The sequence below is a fragment of the Sinohyriopsis cumingii genome, chromosome 19 (genome assembly GCF_028554795.1).
Source record: "Sinohyriopsis cumingii isolate HCF-2022 chromosome 19, ASM2855479v2, whole genome shotgun sequence".
NCBI lineage: Eukaryota > Metazoa > Mollusca > Bivalvia > Unionida > Unionidae > Sinohyriopsis > Sinohyriopsis cumingii.
In genome coordinates this window covers 421,799-439,377 of record NC_142979.1, presented here as the reverse complement: position 1 = coordinate 439,377, position 17,579 = coordinate 421,799, and the positions used below count along the sequence as shown (strand labels likewise).

Genomic DNA, 17,579 nt, shown 5'->3' with positions numbered 1-17,579 from the left:
TATTTTATATAACAATCCACAAATTAATGTGCTACGGTTACCCTCATTTCTCTTATTCATTTTGTCATCTGGTGTGATTCAATTTTCCTTGGATAATTATATAATGAGTCCGATCTTTTACACCAACGTCCTGGGATTCGTGAGACATACTTTTGTCTAGTATGATTGACAATTAATTTCTTGATCTATCTTTTACAAAAATACCTGGTACTTGTATTGTTGGTCTCCAAAACGTTAAGTTCAGATTTAAAAAAAAAAAAGAAAAAGAATAACGTCCTTACAAACGTCAGATATTGAAATCATTGGCCAAAATATCTATACATTCACATTGTAGTGGCCCACTTATTTTTATGTTTCGAAATATAGTCTTGTACTAACATTCCATTGTGAGATTTCACATTAGGGTGAACATTACCGTTACGGCGACTTCTTGAGTACTTAATCTTGATTTCACAGTAGTAAATGTGAAATGGAATTATAAAGATTAATTTTAATTTTAGTGCAATCATACAGACCGATGTAATTTCCTCATAGTTGCGATATTAAACGATATATTGCATATTTGTTTGCATTTAAATAGATGCATGCTGGTAAATCAATGCAAATTTCACAAAACATTGCACAAGAACGTTAAAACATACATCAATTCAAATATTTGCAAACAGGCATTTCATTAGATTTCGCTCTAGATCGACAACTATCAGTTCCCAGTCAAGTGAGTAGCATACAGGGGGAAAAAAGGGAAGCTATATTTTAGAAAATATGATTTAAGCTGGTTACTACATGGAAAAGAACTATCGTTTATCTTTGTGCTCAAATGGCGATCGTCATTGTAGTCTGAAAATGCAAGTTGGTAGCGATAATTATTTTTGAATATTCATGATGATGAAATCTAAACAGACTGCCGAGAGATTTAAGGGAGAGTAAGTAGTTGCAATAACTCTCACTGTTCTATAAGCAATAATGCTTGAGAAGATTTCAGAAATGGAGCCCCCTAAAAAAAGAGAAACTAGTGGCAAGATAAAAATATCTAAGAGTAAAGAAAGCAATGTCATGCTTCTGAAGGGACGAAAACATGCTAAATAGTTTAGGATTCACTAGAAGAATTGTAAGGAAAATCGTCCTTCACTTATGTCACTATAAATAGAAAATCTTAAGTGTACAGGTGAAAACAATGGGTCAGATTATTATTTCTAAGAAAACAACGCTGTTTTGTGCAAAGATTAACATTTATGTTTGAAGAGAATTTAAAGGTAAACATTGTAGAATGGCGTGTAGATAGTTTGGGCCTGTAGAATTGACTTTTGCCGCTTGGCCATATTTTGGGGACGAATTATCTTGGAAATAAGATTATTGCTGAGGTTATCCATGACTACAACACTAACAGGAATACAGCCGAATGGATTGGATAGAGTGAAAATTGTAAGCACAGTTAAATAATGATTGAATCCGACAATTTTTGAATCCGACACTTTGCTCATTTATTCATAAAGTCCAGTGGTGGGTATAACAATATTAAACACGATGCACACACAATTCAACAGATATTATCATTTATTAATAGAACAGATCATGGTATGGGAGTTCAGTGAATACAAAAATGTCCTGTATATGATCAACGTATTGAACTATCAACAAACGTAGTTCATCTTTAGCTCGTTAACAGTTATGATGGGTTTATCATTGATTTTCACATACATAGTTATATTGAATTTGATTTTCACACATGTAGCGATACTGAATTAACAACTTTACACATATTGTATCATTGTTTTAAATCGACTTTAAAAAGGAATGATGGCGTCTGTTATCAGAAAAGTCAAAATAAATCCAACCTTTAGTGTTGAAATAAATCTTTTGATTAAGGTAAATAAAAATATCCTTTTAATGGTATTGATTGGCACTTAAATCAGGAAAATATTTATTGTAAAAGCTTTCATTTGCATTTGAATTGTTATTGAGCCTGTATATGCTGTTCTAAAATATATTTCAAGACATTTCTATGCAGTCTGTAGTTTTCGCATGATTTGTGTCAACATTTTTGCAACCAGGTTACTAGAGACATAAAAATAACATTGTTGAATTCAATAAGTGACTTGTAGACTAACGAACTAAATTTAAAGAGCAATAAGTTTTCAACATATGTTATATAATTTAAATTTGTTATTGTCATTCTCCCTATAGTCGAACACCTGGTTTAGACGTGTCTGGAGAACTCGCAAAACTAAGGTATGGTTAAATGTCCGTCTTCTAGACATTTTGCTTACGTGGGCTGAATATTGGTACAATAGTCTTGCAAATATTCTTAAACGTAGTTCACAAGGATGATTATAACAAATATTCAATTTATATATATGAATGAGAAAAGGCTTTACCAAATATGATTCACGTACTATTTGTTTCACCTTCAAAGTATCTATTTATATACTCGCCAAACATGCATCCTTCAATGCGGAAGATGCAGTAGCAGCATGTAATTCAAATGTAAGATGATTTCCAATTCCATTATAACAGAACGTATAAAAGGTTTACGGGGAAACTCTTCGGAACAAATGTAAGGATGTTATTGACAAGAAAAATAAATGCTGTCTTAGACGAATACGGCAGTAAATAAGGATTATACTTGGTAACAAAATTAAGTATCTAAAGGACAAAAACTGAGTGAAAGCTCTCTTAAAATGAGCGTTGTAGTGATTCGGATTGGTTCTATTGGTACTGCCGGAATAGTAAAATTAGGATTGCAATATTTAACTTTAATATACATAACAGAAGGATGAAAGTATATGTTGGATTGAATGCAAACTAACAAAAAGGATGCATTTGAAACGTCATCGATGTTTGAAAGTTGTAAAATCCTTAAAAATAATGCAACACTAACGACTATTTTCTACAAAATGCTTACACGTGTGTATTTAAAAGTATGATGTCAGTGGTGATTTCCAAAAAGAGCGTTGAACGGAACAATTCTAATCTTTAAGTTACTTTCAAGCATTACCTTTTGGACCCTGATATATATATATATATATATATATATATATATATATATATATATATATATATATATATATATATATATCTCTCTCTCTCTCTCTCTATATATATATATATATATATATATATATATATATATATATATATATATATAAAACAAACTCTTAAAAATAAATGCCAACACCAGCCTTATAAGCTTTATAATTGCGGAAATAAACGTACAAACACATTTACTTTATACAGATTACTTACCATTTGTCAGTTTCTAGACCGTTCTAATTAATGTTTGTGATTTATTGCACATTTAATGTGCAATCAAAATTACTTGCATTTCTTTTTTTTTGGGCAGAAACATTACATTGGGAATGAGGTAAGTGTAAACAGGACCTTGGCAAGAAATACAAGGGAAGGTTAAAGTATGAAGGTATTTCTCGAAACATTTGTAGCATTCCTTTTGTTTCGGTACCATTAAATCTCACCTTTCCATCTGGAATGTAGATTAAGAACGCTAATCTAATCTTATATCATCGTGATTAGCGAGCCATTCATTGAGGTGAAGATTTGTCCCCGTTTTTCACAATGATGGTAGATTAAGCTTAACGTTAACATTTAGTGTTTGGTTGAGAAGCGTTATCGATGATTTTCTTTTTATTGAATTAGAACAATTTTAATATTTTATGGCAACTACAACTGTAATATCTAATAAAGAAAATGTTGGAATGAATTGTTTTTGTTTTCAGAAGCGAACTTAACGATGTCGGGTAAGCATCATTACATGTAATCCATTTTTATCGTTAAAGGCATATCATTTACAGTTTTATACAGGAGGTAAGAACAACATATATTCGTTGCATTTTGACAGAACGGTCCCTTTTGTACTTATGCATAATAAATGAAGATTTCATGCTTTACTATATGGTATTCCAAACCGACACAATATTTATTACAAATATTAAAATATAAATATCCTCAAATGCATTGCTCAGTTTAAAGATTCATGATAATTGCTGAAAGATTGTCATGCTATAACGTACATCTCATGATTTCTGAGAGGTAATTGTGTTTTTGTTCGTTGGGATGTTTTGAGGGCAGATTGTAGCAATAAGACATTTTTCGTCAATTTAGACTGCTGTTAGATTACTTCCAGGAAAGGTAAGTATAATTACCTGTTTCATATTCCATGATGAATGAAAAATAAACTTCACATATGTTCATCGAAATTCATAATGATGTTGAATCAGCAGTGTTGTATACTTATTCAAATGCTGAGGAGAGCTTTTATTTTAAATTTACGTAGAACAGTTTTCAGCACACGCGATTGCTGCGAAATAGACAGAGAAAAATATTAATGTGGTACATGCTTACTGTAAATTATGAAGAAATTTAATTACCAACATTAATATTTATAACACAACTCTCTCTACTTTGAAAAACACATGAACTACGCTACGGCACTGTTAAATATGTTATTTTTTATTTAGGTTGGGGTATTTGGTGTCGTGCGTGCGAGGCAATAATCGTTCTTAATTAATCTATGATCTGTAAATGCAATATATATATATATATATATATATATATATATATATATATATATATATATATATATATATATAAGAACGTGAGGAAAATTTGAAGAAGATGAAATCGGAAACTAGAGATAGGGATGGTGATTCTAAAAGTTAATTTTGAGTCTAGTATGCTTTCATGATTAATGTAAGCGTTACTAATTCTAAATTAATAATATCCTTGAACTATGTGGTATATAAGAATATATTGGCAATATGCAAAAACATGCATTTCTTTTGTCAAATATAGGATATGTCAAACCAAATTCGACTGCATTAGCCAAACAAGTAAATAGGACACACCAATGCAGTTAATTTCACAATACCTTGATGATGATCAGTGAGAAACAGGCGTCGAAATTATACCATGTTTATATAATTCTTGAAAATTTCCAGGGAGGTTACAGGACACGAAGACATCAGGTATGTTTAATTTGGCAACTTTGTTGCAGAAAAGACTCTAACCATAGACATTTTGGTGTTACCACCCTTGATTAAAAAGTATCTATCATCACTGTATTAAGTTGTATTGTTTTATTAATATTTATTTTAAATTGGTAAGATGCCGAGAGAAGGTCTATTAATGAGCAATGAATATGGGCTCCAGTTAAATGAAATCTAAAAGTCTTATGGAGTTTTGCAAAATGTATGTGTATTCGAACGAATCCGTTTGGAATCCAAAATAAGTTGTTCCTCCACATTACAAGTAAACTAAAGGGTCGAAATCTTAAAAATTAATAGGTCTGGAAACATAACCTAATTGAATAACATAGATTATATGCATTCATGTCATCACATTATATATAATGGAATATAATATGCTCTCAAAAACTATTAAACTTTGTCAGTCCAGAACAGTAGCTGCGGAAATCAAAAGGAGTAAAATCGTGTGGTTATGAATATTCTTGACAGCTATTCCCGTTGTTAAAGCAATTATGAATATGGGATGATAAGTCCTTTCAGAGACAATGACTCAATTAACATGAACCTAGAAGTAGTTCCATTAACCCTAAAAATCTATGTAATTGACAGAAATGTTAGTAATGTGACACGCTGATGGTGTATGACATATGTTTTTTTTGTACATTAAGACTATAGTAAATTCTTGCTAAGAGATTCTTGATGTGATTTTAAGTTCAGTAGGACGCTGCTGTGGTTCAAGATTCCTATGGAACTCTGTATGTAACGTTTTGCTACGTTTATTTCCTTGACGGATTCATTTTCTTACAATATCGTGAATTTATTTTTATGATGTATCTCTTGTGTCTCCCTCTGAAATGTTTCAAATGTCTACTAAGGGCCTATTAACAAATCATCACGTTTAGACACACAGAAGAAGCATGAATTTTCTGTCGATTGATCTATTGAAATTTATATCCAGAAATGGATGATTCTAACTGTGATTAAATTAGTATTGATTGACTATATTGATGCATTATCTTTTCTTGCCGTGTGATCCTATTATTATTATTAATAATAATTTATTATTATTATTATAATTATTATTATTATTATTATTATTATTAGTTTAGATTTGGTATGAGTTGTGAAAAATTACATATATATTTATCCACTTAAATCACAATATCGTAATCATAATAAATATTCGTGATTCTTTGTTCTTCATGTTAACTCTAACCTACTTTCTCTATGCAAATGTGTGTATGAGTGTTATAATACTCATATGCTTAAGGAAGCACTACATAAATTAAAACTCCACTTGTTAGTTCAGTTTTGTGCTTGAACTTACTTCAGTATTACATGTCTTCACGCTAGAATGCCTACTGTTTTCTTTGGGTACTTTGTGCTTACAGAGTGTTTGTATTCCTACGATCACGCTAGAATGCCTGCTGTTTACTGAGGGTACTGTGTGCTCACAGAGTGTTTGTTTTCCCAAGATCACGATATAATACCTGCTGCTTACTGTGGTTACAGAGTGCTTAAAGTTTTTGTTTTCCCAAGATCACGATAGAATGCCTACTGTGGGTACTGTGTACTTGACAAATTTTTTTTTTCTAAGATCACATTAGAATGCTTAGTGTTGGCTCTATGTGCTCACAGTGTGTTGTTGTTCCAAGATCACACTAAAATTGCAGCACACTCAATGGGTATAATCTACAATAGTTTTTGACTAAATATAATCATTCATTTGACAAATAAATATTTATGCATAATATTCATGACAAAAACGCTTTATTAAAATTAATACTAAATAATTCGGTGCGTACATGAATAAGTGAATAAATGTAAGCAGGTAAGCAGTAAGAAACGAATAAAACGTTTTATAACCATATATAGATACTGACAAAAAAGGAAGGACAATCAAGTAACTGTAATTGAAACTGAACTATTTAGAAGCCTGACCATTTGAAAAATATGTTGCCATATTACTACATAATGCTGGTGCAATCACAATATCATAAATTAATAGGAGAGATTGCTTAAGTGTATGAGGTCAAATAATCCAACAATGATAATGTTTATAACTTTCTAAGCATACTGATTAAGGATGCGCTATTTAAGAAAAGAAAACTTTATATTCATCAGACATTCTTTGTTTGTATTAAGACCCAATTAGGCATGCTTGACCTCGTTTTAATTATGTCAAGTATTTTGCTTATTGTGAATTGTTGCCATAGGCCTTGGTACATAAAGTTCAATCGTTAAGATAAATTTATGTTAGGAATAAATATAATACATGTGCTAAACTCTTTCAAACTTCATCGATTAGAATATCAACATCATTATTCGAATAAATACAGTCCGCATGCAAAATAACCTTTTTCAGCCCTTTATCCGGTATGATTCTTTGGGTTTGTTTTCAGTGTACTCACAATTTTAGATGAACCAAGATTCTCAGTTTTCTTGCCAAAGACAGATAGAAGAGAATTAAAGCAAAAGGGTGCGACTGCGAAATGTGAAGAAAATGTTAACATGGCCAACATTTTCAAAGAGTCTAAATTACTTCTTAGCAACATAGAAGACGATGAGTACACACTACAGTCCGATGTGTTTCAAATAAAGCAGTTTCGTTTAAGCAGAGATTCACTCTGCAAAGTAGAGATCTTTACCTGTGAACGAATTTCATCTGAAGAGTGGGCTGCAATCGTGCAAATAGATGAAAAATGGCTCGAGCTTCCAGTCATAGTGAAGGTAAATATTTTCTTTGGAAGAATTGTGAAACTTTGTATTACATAGTATTCATAGCCAAACCTTGAGTCTAAATATAGAATTAATGCCTTATTTTAATTTCGTTTCTGATGGCCTCTTTTGGAATACTGGCTTTATAAGGTTTTTCCAGGGAAAATGCTTTTAGTGTTCATACTAGCGTATTCCGCCATTTGTTTATGTACGCGTCGTTTTTAATTGTAAGATAAAAACAGTAGCTTACTTTCTAAGTCAAATGTTTTGAAGACTGATTGCTTCTAAGAGTATTAGATTATTAAACCCATGTTTATGTTTAGTAACGGCTCAGAACGTCAGAATTGACATTATCAAATCGTGCACAACTAGCATGGGAAGCATCCGTATACACTTCAAAGTCAGTCGTCAGCTTTTATGCGGTTGATTCACTTGTCATATTGAAAATAAACTCTGATATCGAATATTGGAAAATCTTTATTGAGTAATTGGAACATCAAGATTCACTAGACACAAATATTAACTAACTCATTTTCATATATATCTAAAAGAAAGTGATCGTCGTTGATCGCCTGATGTGGCATGTGCAGTGAAAGACATATTGCATGATGGACAGGCTTCCAAAAATAATATTGGAAAACATTCGTACTAGGTTTAGAAATACAATAAAATGAGATGTAAGAAGAGGATAGCCCTTCTAGCTTAAATTGGTTTAAATTAATTTACACGAATTAGTTGCGTGAATGCACTCATACATGATAGACAATAAAAAAACAAGACATGCTCACACACACACACACACACACACACACACACATATATATATATAAATATATATATATATATATATATATATATATATATATATATATATATATATATATATATATATATATATATATATATATATATATATATATAGTATGTGGTGTCTGACAAACTACAACTTTCATAATAGGGATACTTCGAGAGTAATTGAATCTCTAAGACAAGCTAGGAATGCGGTAGCTGATACTCTAGCTTTTATATGATTGAATAGCAGATATTTTATCGGGTCTAGTCATTATATCTTTGGTATGTGTATACCATAACTTGAAAATCAAATGATACATTGTACGTAATGTTTCGCAATTCATATCGCCAATGAATCATATACCCCATCTCCCACAAAAGACAAAACCAACAAAACAAAAGCGATGAAAGGATCATTGTACTCTGGGTTTGTGGCTACCTGTTGAGAGTACCAAAGTATTAATTGCAACTAATATAACTGTATGAACTATTTGGCTCGAACTGTTTCATTTTTCAATTTCAGAAAAATCATGCACATTTTTATGCAAAAGGCATTGATACATTGTATATCATTTCTCGACCCAAATGTACTACAGCTACATTAACAAGAAAGGGCTGGACATTCCAATCAGATGAGGACCAAAATATTAAAATTGAGTTCCCAGTTGATGCCGTAGAAAATGATATGCCTATATCTTTAAAGGTATTCCGTTATTGTTTCTTAACAATGGAAAGTGTAGTTATATTCAATTGACAAATAATAGCAGCTGTCCTTGTTGAATTATCTAATGTACGAAAATGTATGCTCTGCGGCAAGTAAAACAGTTTTATTCAATCTTCTGATCCACTGAAAGCATTACAATTATAACAATATTCTGGAATTGTAGTAACATTATCTTACTACATTTTAGTTTTGGCCGAAACTGAAATGTATGCATATATATTAGAGTTTTTAGGCCTAGCTTGGTTAAATAAGGATAATATTGAAATCTTTGAGATAATGTTGACGATGTAATACTTTATTTATTGCATTTCTATATGTCAATACTCCACCAGCACCAAACATTTATATACCATATTGTGTTCAATATTTGGGGTCTGAAACATTATAAATAAGTTACAAAAACAAAAGCTGACTTAACACAAACAAATGTTGTTACCAAAAACTACAGTGTATTTTCAAATATGACGTGAAGTCATTATTTAAATTCATTCCCACAAAAAATGTATTTATTAATTGTACAATTATCCTGTTCTTCTGATAAAATAGAGCAATATATACGGCCGTACTGACTATATACCCTTTAATGTAGGTCCTGACTGAAAAAGTTGGATATGTAAACAGAAACGAAGAGGTCGACGAATTCGAGGTGTATGATGTGTCTCCGTGTGTAACAGTCTATCACAAAGGTGTAGACAAATTCAAGAAGAAAGTTAAAGTTTCTCTCCCGCTTCCTGAAAGTACTGTCCACCCGGACACGTTTGTGGTCCTTCTTCATTGGACCCATGATGACGAGATAGAACTGCTTGAACAGAATATTGAAATAAGGGACGGAGTCGGAACTGTGGAGGTCGACAGCTTCTCTAGGTATGCTAATAGGAATGCTTAATTGCGTGTCCTGATATTAATGATAGTGACATTTGCCATTAATAAGCGTTCCTAGCATTTATTACAGTTTTCATCATCAATATTAGTTACCAAGTGGGAAATATTTCAACCACATTATAAAGGCAAGTCATTAAGAAATATCGTTTTTCAACTTAAAATTATTTTAACTATAAATTAATATAACAATGGTTTGGCGATTTTAATAATTACGTCACTAATATTGTCGTAGCTGGTGAGATGACATTCTAGCATATTTGCAAGATAGTTCCAAAATTTCACTTGAAATGTATTGAAAATGACTCATGCAGAAGATATATTACATTCAAAAAATGAAAAAAATTCCCCCATTGTTGCCGCCAGAAAAGCGAAACCTTTGTTGTAACATTTAATAAAAATTATGCACTGTGCGTACCTATCTCTGAGAATTAAATCAAGAAAAGACGGCATTTGGTACACAACAGTGAAGGCAATATTCCTTTGTTTAACTCAAAATCGAAATTGTAAAAAGAATCTGTTGTATCGTCGATATGTGTTTGAGCGTATTTTCAAACCTGCTTAATGATGTGATTGATACATATTTGGATCAAACTAGATTGGAGTAAAGAGAAATATTTCCGACATTTACCCTTAACTTCTGAAATATATATTGCGCATATTTCGTGATTAAGTGTAGTGCTTAGTTTTATAACGGTTCAACATTCAAAAAGTTCATTTGTATTTGAAAGTTATTCGAGGTCAATCATATATATATATATATATATATATATATATATATATATATATATATATATATATATATATATGTATATATATATCAATCATTAACGTTACATAAGTAATGCCCTAGTTTTCAAATATTATACATCTTAACTAATATAGCAGAAGTTCAAAACAAACTGATTTTTTAAAATGTATCTTCTTATTGACTTGTTTTGTCCAGAAAATTGCTTGCACGAGTGAAGACAGGCCAAATTCAGAATTTTCCTTCCCGAAAGAACCATGTCAAGAGACTGGTCAGCAGTCGCTTTGGTGTCATGACATACTGTCAGCTTTTAATATTCGTCGATACAGCAGAAGTGAATACATTATGGGTGGAAGTTGTATCGTCCAACAAAGTGCAAAATGTGTTGAAGAAACGCAAGAAAGATAATCCGCATCTTTTCGAAATGAACAACAGCCGCTCTGGTGAAATTTGTTTGGCGGATAGGCAGGGTGTTAGAATATATGTTGAAGGGAAATTAAGATTATTTCCAGGATATATGGACGGGTATGCTGTTTTAACCTTTAGAAAAAATAGTATGGAGAATCATATTCGATTTCCATTAGAACATAATCCAAGAGGATCCAAAGATACATTTACCTACTTGAACTTCAAAATAGACACTACAAGGAATATTGCAAAGATGAGATGGCTTCATAGGTATCATTTCTCTGCGATAGACTCCTATACTGTCAAAGAACTTAAAGCTCCCACAGTTAGAGACGATAGAGATCCTAGAAGTAACATAACACTATCAAAGTCATCAGGAGATGGAGGTAAACGTTTTTAATACAGAACACTGTATTTAGAAATAATACAACGATTGGAAAGTTGTATTACCTCAAAAGGTTTTGCAAATTTTTTGTACCGTTTTAAAATATAATCTCAGGTTTCTTTAAAAGTTCAATCTGAAACACACTGAACGCCATTTGCTGCACGTTACAGTCAGCGAAGATGTACAAAGTGTACAAATATTCCATATAAGGGAGGTAACTAAAACTGTCTACAAATCTGATGCCCTAGAAAAAAATATAGTATATGTACTTTTCAAGAACTAAAAGAATAAATATCCATTGGAGAGGACAATACTGTATTAGTGCAGGAATATCATCCTTTTATGAAACGTTTCAAACTTCAGTAACAGTGAATTATTATACGCTCATTTTTCCCCGATAACTTTACATTGTCAGAATCGTGCAGTAGTACCCGATATTGAATCCGCGTGACAATACACATAGAGCATTCACGTGCTTAAAGGAACTACTGTCTAATTTAAACAAACAATGGACGCAGACGCCAGCACTTTTGATTTGTACACAAATCATGTACACTCGCGTAAGAGGCTCTTTTCGTTGTGGTTGTTTAAATTTGTTTCCGAATGAACTAAAACAGATGTTTCGTGGACTGCCACATACCAGCTGCTTTGGCACATTCCGCGTTGATGCAACATTACTGATTTAGGCTAGCTACAGTATATAACAGACGCAAGATAAGGTCCTTACAAATAACATACAGGTGACAAGTCATATACTCTCTTCTTTAGCTGGTGATAAGAATGGCAAAATAAAATATACTTACAGTTTTACATCCTGAATTTCCTCAAAATGTATTTTCTTAATTCTGCGAATCAGAATTACATGAGCCATGTCATAGGTTTTCAATCTGGATTACACATTTCGAAATTGTGCTGTAAGTTAGATGATAAGTGCAGTTGCTTCCTCCTTACTGAACTCAGAATGAAATAAGTATTAAATTCCATAGCGTTTTTTTGATAATTGCTATTGAAAGACTTCATATTTTCCCCACATTATGATTTCAAACATTCAATGACAGAAACAGAAACACATTTGCAGATGTCAATACGCTTCTCCCTAGCTTCTTCAGTCTGATGTATTTCATGTGGAATTGTCACATACAAATCAAGTCCATAATCACGAAATTTCCTAGAATCGAGAAAAATACCCAAATCTATTTATTCCAGATCAAATGGAAAAGTTGTTGCAATGTACATTCATTCGCAATATGACTCCAAATTTCAATTTTAACTAGACACGCCATTTTCTTTCGAAAATTATGTCGAGCGCGCGAGTAAGTTCAAATTTATCTGGGCGGAGTTATGTGCGCAGTAATAATGTTGATTTGTGTAATGATGAATCTGATCTTGTGTATTTAGCTTTGAATGCGGCATCCATTCATTTACGTTGTTTCTTGTAGTCTATTTTGTTTGTATAATTAAACCTTAGGTAGAATAAAAAAATGAGCATATAATACAAATGTTACTGCATTTGAATGGGAAAATATGAACTCGTTTTGTCGGAAGGATATGCTTCACTCTCAGGGTCGTGCATTATTCCATCCATAAAACTTGTTCATATTTTCCCACACAAATGCAGTAACATATAATTAGCTCGAGGCGAAGTAAATTTACACGATGTACGTTGTTAGAGATGTCTTGTTGAACAATTTGTAAACCCATGAGCTAACATGCTAACATTATAATGTGAAAATCATTGAGTTATGATGAAGAAATGAAGCATGTTGCAACTATAACTTGTTCTTCCCATTTTTAAATAACCACTCAATTGATATATGCTTCCTCTTTTCATGTGGAATTTATATATATATATATATATATATATATATATATATATATATATATATATATATATATATATATATATATATATATAACATAATGTTTCGTTGACATTATAACCACGATTTGATACCCCTTAATGGCTTTCATTCTGTTCAAGTTTTGCCATAATTAGTTATATCCAAAATCAATTTGCATTGTATCTTTATCAGGTTTCTTCTCAGAAAGAAGTTTACGAGTACTTGCTGAAAACATTCCTATCATGTATATCGAACCATTGGGAATCCAGCTTGGAATCAAAGCTATTGATATAGACAATTTTAACGCTGAAGGACATACCGGCTTTAGCTTGACTTTCAGAATTCTACAACGATGGATGAAATTCAAGAGACCTGACTGGGAAAGAATTACCGATTTATCCAATGCGCTCTTGGTACTAAATATTGTAGATGTTGCCTCTGTTGTTGACGACGTGTTCAAAAAGAAAAGAGAACTACAACGAGGAGATTTTCCGTGATGACATATATTGGCAGTTGCTCATCTGTTACTGTATGACACGTCGAAAATTTGAAAATTAGTAACTATGACCGTTCCGTACGAATAGGCTCTGCACACATGTTAAGCCGGGCTATGAGGCAAAAATAAAAAGATATAAATCTTTTTTATTTTTAAAACGAATTTCTTCCCTTACTTTTGAATCATCACTACTAGTGTAAGGTTTTAGAAACATCTCGATTCAATTATATAACAGTTTGTTAGAAACTGTCAAAAACACAGTCATACCATGTAACCTGCTACTAATTAACTGTATTGAATGATATTCAGCAAATTCTACCTTTGAACATTAATCTTAATTATCATAAAGTTTATTTACCTCTCAAGTGACAAGTTTCACATTTCTTGTTAAGGTGATTTTGCATCATTTTCAAAGTAATAGTATTAATACTACCTTATTAAGCAATTTATGGGAACCTCCCCATATTACAAAATCCAATACATGTAACCACAATGTGCGCCATGGTTTAAATAAATGAACTATGACCTTCGTCATGAGTATAGATACATAATTTTCAATAACCGGTTCATTGTTGCATAACGATGTTGTTACCTCTAATTATATTATTCACCATTCGTTTGAATTATCAAAGATTGTGTAAGACGAAAAGCCAAATTGACGTAGTAAGAAATATTTCTTATAATTAAGACGCCGCTATGACACAGGAGGGATAAAATGGTTTCGACAGACGGAAAGAGATAATACACTTCATTGAAGTATTTCTTTCTTATATGGTCGTTCAAGTGGAGATGATTAAACTCATAGGATCAAAATTAAAGCTTGTATTGGCAAACACCTTATTGGTATACACTGGTTGCCAATCTTCTGGCAGACGTTTGCTCCGCTGAATTGTGTCATGAGGAGGTCCTAAACTTACAGAACTATTATACCTATGATGAATGACGGTAAACAGTGAAATATTCTGACACTAAATGATGATGATACAAATATTGTTATGAAGATACATTATACTTCTGTGAAAATGCAATTTGCAATCTAACAGTTGCAGAGAGAGAGAGAGAGAGAGAGAGAGAGAGAGAGAGAGATAGAGGGATCCATGTATCGAAACAAATATTCAGTCAATGAATCAGCTCTGGAAAAGACTAACCAGATTATTTGAGGAATTCGTAACGAAATAATGTTTTCTGTGTTTTGTAAATTTAATTTGTGTTGTATGTTAGTATTTTTTATATTTGTTTTATTTCATTACATGCTATTGCAATGTAACATTGTATGTTGGACATGACCTCATCCAAAATAGAATTCATTTCTGCTTGACAGAAATTGACTTCCTTGTTTTATTTCTTTGTAAACAGCTAATACATAGCTAAATTATTCTCTGTGTGTATGAAATAAAAATCAGTAGTATTATTTATAAAAGTAAATGTGTTAATTTGGGTGTAGGTTTAGGTTATGAAATTTCCTAAGTGAATTGTTCACAATCCAGGTTATGGCTTTTATTTTATAAACACCAGAATCATTATAATAGTTTATTTTCCATTCGGTGATAGTTCTCTTTTAGAAAATGCTATTTGTGACCTGTCGTCAAGTATAGAACTTTTTAATTTCCTATCAAAGAATATTTTTCAACGTACTTTAAGACCTATGACTTTTAAAATTTATTATATGTTGTGTTCATTATTTAATTTTTTTGTGTGCTAAAAATTATATTTTGTTGCGTTATTGAATTAATGTGATTATTTTCCATGGAAATACCAAAGTGCTCTGATAAAATTTACGAAAGAGACATTTACTGGAATAGATAGCAAATTCAAACCTTGAATGATATTACTGTAATTCAACAAAAGACTGTTAACACTTCAACAGTTTAGAAGCTTCCACATGCACATCATCGCTTTTAAGTTCTGGATTTATTTAGGTCTATGAATTACTTGGACTTGTGCCAGTAATTCTTGGATTATTTTGGGGTTTAATTCGCTATACCGTAATTGTTTTTAAATTTTCATTTTTCTATTCTCAGAAATGTTTTATTTCTTGAATATTACAAAGCTTGTTGTCTTTTCTGTTACTTTGTTTAAGAGCATATACTCGAAACGGGAATTTGGGGGTTCGTCCTGGTTTAGAATTTCTCTAAAATATTTCAGAAAATTGTGTTTTTTTAAACGTAAATTAACCTTGATTTAGAATTTTCTAATCACAGGTATTATTTCTCATTTTAGAAATCTTTAAAGAAACCAACAAACATATAATATCCTCAAAAAAGTTAACTTTGTTTGAAATCATGCTTAGGAGGGATTAGAACATTTGACAATGGAGTTACAGCTAAATAAGTAAGAATTAGAGATAATTCGGATTGTGTTTCATGTAAATTTTATACAAATGGAAGGAGAGAGGGAAGTAAGAGTAATGCGATTTGAGAAACAAAAAGAAGATAGGCTAATTCAAATGCAAATGCAAAGAGAACAAAAATAAAACACGAATTTTAAATTTGAATTAAAGAATTAGAACTGGGAAGTGGAAAGCACTCCCCCACTTTTGATGTTTTCAGAAATGTCGGGTCAGTACTCAATTATCAATACTTTCTTCATTGTGAGAAAATTGTTGAAAGCTAGACATTTTCAAGAGAGCATTGAACTTTATTAGTACAATGCGTAATTGCTTGCAAAGCTCGTGATATTTATATTTCACTCACTACAGCATAGTGCTGATTAGGAAGTGACTACGGAATATATGTTGAAGGGTTATGAGCTGGTACCTGAGGTATATAGTCTAGAAAATAAACTGACCAGACCTATGTCGAATTTGTATGGGAAAAGCACGATAATTTGACAAGTAAAACTATTATAAAGCTATTGATAACGATTATGAAAATCTCAGGCAAATCGTATTAGTTGGAGAGTTCAAGAACTGTCCATAGTGACATTAAGATTTATCGTGATGAGCATAAAATCCAAACGTTAGAAAATGGGGCTTGTAAAGTTTCCTTTGTCAGTAAGTCGTCCACACACATTTCAAAAATAGTTGAAGAAGGAGGGATATCCAAACACAATGTTACAGCTTGTATTTAATAATGTCGGTTTCCAAAAGAGATTGAAAGGTTTTTCCACTAAGCCGGAACGCAGCATGCGGTCGTTTAAAACTCATTCCAAATACTCTGAATCGATATCCGTGTTTGAATGCGTAAGATATATAACTCTTGGAGCTATGGCATAAGAACAACTAACTGGTTTGGATTCTGTGCAAGAGGTTTGGATTCTGTAGGTGAATCATTTTAATTATTCTCATATGAACTGAAAGAAAACTTGAAGTACATGTGCGTATGTAGGTGTAGCACCTTTAACACATGTTAAATACATAGTATATCCTGTTGATAATGGTAACACGTGTTATCACTTCAAATGCACAAGATATTTGTTTTGATAACACAGAGCTTCCCAGAAATCAAGTTGGTTATTTATTTCTAATTCCTTATTACTGAGTCAATATGTAATAAGTAACCAGTTACGTATTCCCGATTCAAATATGTTCACATACATTTGGATACTTATTCCTTATTCATATCCAGTGGCCTGTTTATTCATTATTCCCAATTCAGTATGTAATTAGTT

At 31.8% G+C, this 17,579-nt stretch overlaps 1 protein-coding gene across 1 annotated transcript in view; it reads left to right on the top strand.

Annotated features, from left to right (window-relative positions):
- Positions 1-15,288, top strand: part of LOC149775025 (uncharacterized) — a 65,004-nt gene extending 49,716 nt beyond the window's left edge. The window contains exons 16-25 of the mRNA XM_089943461.1: positions 2,185-2,229; positions 3,341-3,361; positions 3,732-3,752; positions 4,117-4,143; positions 4,953-4,979; positions 7,382-7,709; positions 9,013-9,192; positions 9,803-10,077; positions 11,039-11,634; positions 13,667-15,288. Coding sequence (XP_089799587.1) covers positions 2,185-2,229; positions 3,341-3,361; positions 3,732-3,752; positions 4,117-4,143; positions 4,953-4,979; positions 7,382-7,709; positions 9,013-9,192; positions 9,803-10,077; positions 11,039-11,634; positions 13,667-13,971 — 1,825 coding nt within the window. The 3' untranslated portion in view covers positions 13,972-15,288. The remainder of the gene's footprint in view (positions 1-2,184; positions 2,230-3,340; positions 3,362-3,731; positions 3,753-4,116; positions 4,144-4,952; positions 4,980-7,381; positions 7,710-9,012; positions 9,193-9,802; positions 10,078-11,038; positions 11,635-13,666) is intronic.
- The last annotated feature ends 2,291 nt before the right edge of the window (positions 15,289-17,579 follow it).